Source organism: Juglans regia, chromosome 13 (genome assembly GCF_001411555.2).
Source record: "Juglans regia cultivar Chandler chromosome 13, Walnut 2.0, whole genome shotgun sequence".
Taxonomy (NCBI): Eukaryota; Viridiplantae; Streptophyta; class Magnoliopsida; order Fagales; family Juglandaceae; genus Juglans; species Juglans regia.
The window spans coordinates 36,405,984-36,411,680 of record NC_049913.1 but is presented as its reverse complement, the minus strand read 5'-3'; the positions used below and the strand labels follow the sequence as shown (position 1 = coordinate 36,411,680).

Sequence of the window (5,697 nt, the reverse complement as noted above, 5' to 3'; positions counted from 1 at the left end):
CAAAAGTTAAATTTATCTTACATTCATCAAAACTATCCTTTAATTTTGACTAATCTAATGAGAGTGCTCGGCTAAAGATTTGTTTTGTGACTGAGCTTCATTTACATTTTCTTATTAATACAATTGATATATTTTAAACAGAAAAATAAACTTTTGAAGATAGACTTTGAAAGCGGATTTTTTGTGAGTTTTAGATTGCATTTAATTAGTGAGGTGATCTCAGATATTCTATAAATAGTAATGAAGAAATAATGATAAAATAATTAAATAATAGTAAAAATAGTAAAAAGTAAATAAAAAGTAATAATAAAATAATAAATAACACTCCACTGACCAAACGAAACCTTAGATTTGCATACTTTTTTTAAAGAGAATACGCGAAACTTAACTCTTTACAAATCATTTCCCATACATTATGATGATCATCATAACATCATCATTATAACAATAACAATAATAATAATAATAATATATGAACAAATAAATAAATCGGGAAAGGTATACTCTTTCTATAACACTAACTTGATGGTTTTGTAAACCCAGAACCAGAATACACTGGGCCAGTCACACCATTCATCTGGAATTCCGGACATCAGGTGCAACTGACAATGAGAAAACATGTATATGTGGAGCCATGAACAGATCATCAGTAAGAACTGAGCCATTCAATTAACAGAAAACTAATCCCTAAAAACTAAGAATTAGCAGTAGGTTCGGCTTTCGTTTCTGCAGATCCAACTATTTCTTCAAAGGCTTCCATGTCGATGGTCATTTCATCATCTATATCAGCCTCTTCTACATCTGTCATTACTTCATCCCTATCTCCTGCCACAGGTTCAACCCCATTTTGTGCTGAATTGGGTTGAGCCTCGGGTTCTTCCCTTGCCTTCTCTGGTTCATCTGTCTTTTGCATCGTTGCTTGTGGATACGGATCGGTAGAGATGGTCAACATAGTTGTCACCAATAAATTCTACAGACAGACAAGATAAAACCGGTTGTAACAATAAGCATTAAAAACAGACCAGGAAAGGTATGCTGCGCATGGGGCAAGACAACATAAATGACATAACAAAAAGGAAAACAGTATAAAACACGATATTGGGGAGAGTATTGACCAGCATACCTTTTCTAGTGCTAAAGCAAGCTTTGAGATATTTGGATAAACACTTCGAGCTTCCAACAGGATCTGTCCAATACAAATAAATAAGACGATAAACTAATATATTTTGAAAGAAAATTAAATACGTAACAGCAATGAGACAGAATTAATGACAGTTCTTTTTTCTTTTTTCTTTTTTCTTTTTTCTTTTTTCTTTCCTCTTTTATTTTCTTTCCTTTTTTCTTTTTTTCTTTTTTTTTGGATGGCATAGGATGACAGTTCCAAAACAACTAAGAAAGCATCACCAACTATACTAGAAATGAGGATACATGAAGAGTCAACAAACAAATGAATGCTATTATCATAAGCCATACGACTAGAACAGCATAGTAGCATACTATGTACTAATGGAATGAAGTAAACCACCTCACAGAGCCTCTGCAGGGTAAACGGTGGACCTTCAACAAAGCTAACAAGAGCTGCATCATAGAAAAAGTAAATAAATAAAAGGTCATTAAACTCTTTTTTTTGTATAGCATGGAGGGGCGCAAGAATCAAATTCACACACTTAAATAACTTCATGAACAAACTAAACAAAGCCTGAGGATTTGGAATGGAACTAAGAACTTTTTTTTTAACAGAAGCAATTATTCTCTAAACCTAAAAATAAAACTACAGCACCAGTAGTGGATATCTCATGTTCGGTATAGCAAGCACTGAAAGGTGAGTAATATCAAATGATTCATTGGGCCGGCAGAATAAGAGGCCTGATTAGCTTCCTTTTTTTTTTTTTTGATAAGTAAAAATATTGTATATATCAAAAGGAGAAATCAAGTACACTGAATGTATACAAGAAAACACCTTGCCCAAAATGACCCAACAAGCCCCTAATGACCCAAAAAGCCCATAAAAAAACCAACCCAAAGTACATCAGACCCGACCCCAATCCTAGTTTCCCGTAGAACTAAAACTCTACCCGAACACCAACCCCAACACCTTGATACCTGATTAGCTTCCTAACAAAGCTATATACTTGAATAACCAAAAAAGATTAGGAAGATACCTTCATCCAACCTTTTTACAAGCTCAGGGTAGGTTTCTCCTAAAGAAGCATTTTGCTGCTCGCTTGTCATTTTCGACTCAGGATACTCCAACAAGACCTTCATTATAAATCACACAGAGAAAAAGGTAAAGGTCCATTATGGAAGCAAAGATAAAGATGCAATGATGAAAATAACTAGAGGCCCATACGCGTGTATACCTCCCCATACCTGCTTCAGCTGAAAGGATAGCATGCTCTTCAATTTGTACCAAGCATGCCTGAGGTACCAAATAAACATGAAGAAATTATCAAGAGGAAACAAGCAGTAATATCAAGCACCATAACCACATTCACTTTCACATTCCCTACAATTGTAACATGCAAGATGAGAGAAAAAAGGGGCTTGATTGCCATTATTAACGGCAATAGCCTAAACGATTAAATAGCTATATAATAACATGAACAGGAATGAATCTGCCATGGACTATAGGTTATCACACTTCATTGTTAGAAAGAAATAAAGAGGTTGTTAAATTAATTTTGGTATTTCAGCACCTACTCTTAAAGAATCTGTTGTCATAACAACAAAAGATGCCAAAAAGAGACCATATGTAGACTAGTAGCATTTGTCAAATAAGTGATAGTCAAGTGGTGCACCAGTCAAATGGAAAAACTCCCAAGGATAAAAATAAAGTAAAATAAAATAGTGCATAAAGAACTAGAGAATAAAAAAAGTGCCCACAATGGCAACAACAGCAACAATGGGCCTACCAGAGAGCATTGCAAGAGCAAAATACAATGCCGATAATGACAGCAATTGTTAGCAAACTGCTAACAGCGCAGCAATGCCAATGATTGCAGAAATAGTTTTTTGTAGAAGAATAGCACATGAAGTAGCGGTGCCACTGGTTGTGTGATTGTAATGGCATTGGTGGTTACTTCAATACAGTTGGTGTTCCAATGGTGGCAATGGCATAGCAGCAGCTGTAGTGCACTAGTGGTGCATGCTGGCAGTGGGGGCGGTAATTGTAACGGTGGCTTGGGAGGATTGGGTTATGACAAAAAATGATGGTGATATTCTACGAGTCATTGCAGCGTTAGGAGTCTTGGTAGTGGAAAACAATAAATGGTTATCACGCCCACCAAGTATTGGTTCCTAAATCACTATATTGAAAGAGGTGGAGAAAGTGGTGGTTGCCAGCACTAGGGGTAACAGAAGCAACAATGGGCACCAATCATAGCATTTGCACTGATCACAGACTTGCAATGTCAGATACAGGGGCCATAAATTTGGTTGTGGCAGTGGCAGTGGCAGTGGCAGAGGAAATGAAGGGACCAATGATGATTCACACAACGAAAATTGCAAAATTACCAGAATGGTGGGATTGCTATGGTGGCCATATAAGTAGTTATTTACAAGTGTGTAAGTAAGTCATATTCATACTTCACAAACTCCATGGTTTTTTTCTCCTTTAGCTACAAGGAACTAAGATATCATAACCATGTCAACAAGTCACACTGTCATCAAAGCAAAGAATTGTCATGCACTGGGTCGAAAGGTTACTTCATGCTATCGCAAGTGCTTGCAAGAGATTTATATCAAAAAGAGATAAATAAAAACACCAATTCTATCAAGTCTTTTGTAAGGTGAATTTCTTTTCTGTTCTTTTTTTAATCAGTAAAAGGTGAATTTCTGCAAACCATTCTAAGAAATCATAAGAAGTTAAAAACAATGACCACAAATATTATTTGAGTTGTTAACTGAACCTTTTTAAACAATGCTCTTCTTTCCTCCGTTAGTTTGATTGGGAAGAATAACTTGCTTACTGTAGATATTACTCATTTTATTTTTATAATCAACAACTTCAGAAAACAAGCTTTAAGAGTTATAATTAGCAGCTAATCTGGTAGTATAATGAAAAATACTCCAACCATTGCACATAATACGATAACGTAAGCACAATAGCTAGCCATACAAGACCTAAAGAGGAAAATCTTATATATGAAAGCATACCAGAATTTCCCGGTGGATGCAATAACTTCAAGTATGCCTTTCACTTCTTCTTGAGCAATCTCAGGTTCTGCTTCTGGTCCCGGTTCCGTGCCTCTACAATCTCAAGTGCAATATCGCGCTTTAATAGAATGAAAATCATAGAACAGAGAAAACATCAATCAAAATTCCATTCCCCCCGCCCCCACTCCCCCCCCAAAAAAAAAAAAAAAAGAGCAGGTCATGGAACCTTCTGTCGCATAAAAGCATATTAAGACAAAAAAACTTGCAGTACTGTTTTGTATCCCATCATTTTTCGTCGGGACCTCAGTCAGAAAAATGTCTACAGCAGTCTTTATTGAGGTCACAGATACTTCACTTGAAGTATCGTCCTCGTTCATTTCAACCATAATTTTCTTGAAAGCCCTCGAAGTCACGTGAGAGCTTCCTACTTCTACGATTTTTTTTATGCCAAACTTAGTTGCTTGTTCAGCACTATTAAACACGGTATCATAACACAATTTGAAGAGAGATTTCTCAGAGAAACGGTCTGGATCAATTGCTATACAAAACTTCATTCTGATTAAGTGGCTGTCTCACTAGGAAGGTGGTGACACTCAGTGAAGTCAAATAGCTGTATCAAGTTATTGAATGAATCACTCCACTCTCAGCTCGAAAATATTGAAACCCCAAGATTTTGAAAAACAATAATAAAACACGAGGATAAATGAACTGTTAATCAACCATACCCATGATTTATAGCAGCAGGGACCGTATTATCTTGTTCATGAACAGCTTCATTAGCAGCAGTTGTTAAGTTCTGAGAATTTTCTTCTGATAGCGTCTCCATCAAGACCATCCACCACCTGCTCGACATGATAAACATCGAAGTTGAAGAAAAATCAGTGCAAGTTTTCAACAAACCATTATAAAGTTGTAAAATTTAAACCGACCCAGAAAGAGTTTCCTATGCAAGACAAGGGACAGTGGTGGAGACGGCGACGAAGTGGTGTCGATGCGAGTCGAGTGAGGGCTAGATGGGATTGAGAGATAGCGGCAGATCGAATGGGGAGGGGCTAAGGTTTACTTGGGTCATCAGCCACTAACATTTTGCCACGTGGTTTGACATTAATAGATCAACATCCTCTGCAATAGCTAGAGTACTGCAGAGCGTGCAATTCCTTTGATCCGGCCATTCGTCTATTACTCCGTATTTTGCGACGTAATTGATATTTCCTTTTTTTCCTTCTTCCTCCTTGCTCGTACCCATGTTTGGTTGCTGAGAAAATATATCAAACACCAGAAACTTAGAGCTTGACAGGGCTAGTTGTACAAAAGATTTGAAGAAAATACATGCTAGGATTTTACTGGAACTGGGCTGATAACTGACTGAAAAGAAACCTACTCCATACCGCAGGTTTTAGGACTTTAGTCGTGAAATCAATTGAGATGGATCTAATTAAAAACAAAGAAATCCAAAAGCCGAGTTTGGGCTCAAAAAAAATTAGATATAGCCCTAATTGGCAAAATCTGAAAACAAAATAGTATTTTTAATTTAATCTAAAA

At 36.5% G+C, this 5,697-nt stretch overlaps 1 protein-coding gene across 2 annotated transcripts; it reads right to left on the bottom strand.

The window, feature by feature from the left end:
• Window positions 1-485: 485 nt before the first annotated feature.
• On the bottom strand, window positions 486-5,422 carry LOC108997175 (serine/threonine-protein phosphatase 4 regulatory subunit 2-like). Of its 2 annotated transcripts, none has more exons than XM_018973332.2 (8): window positions 5,085-5,422; window positions 4,881-4,997; window positions 4,156-4,248; window positions 2,371-2,419; window positions 2,163-2,259; window positions 1,498-1,578; window positions 1,124-1,186; window positions 486-970 (listed from the first exon to the last, which is right to left on the bottom strand). In XM_018973332.2, exons 2-8 carry the CDS (start codon window positions 4,988-4,990, stop codon window positions 897-899), a joined length of 567 nt encoding a protein of 188 aa, XP_018828877.1. In that variant the 5' UTR covers window positions 4,991-4,997; window positions 5,085-5,422; the 3' UTR covers window positions 486-896. The 2 variants fall into 2 exon arrangements, with proteins under 2 accessions (XP_018828877.1, XP_018828876.1); XM_018973331.2 differs by having other exon boundaries at window positions 1,526-1,578; window positions 5,085-5,420.
• Window positions 5,423-5,697: the final 275 nt, after the last annotated feature.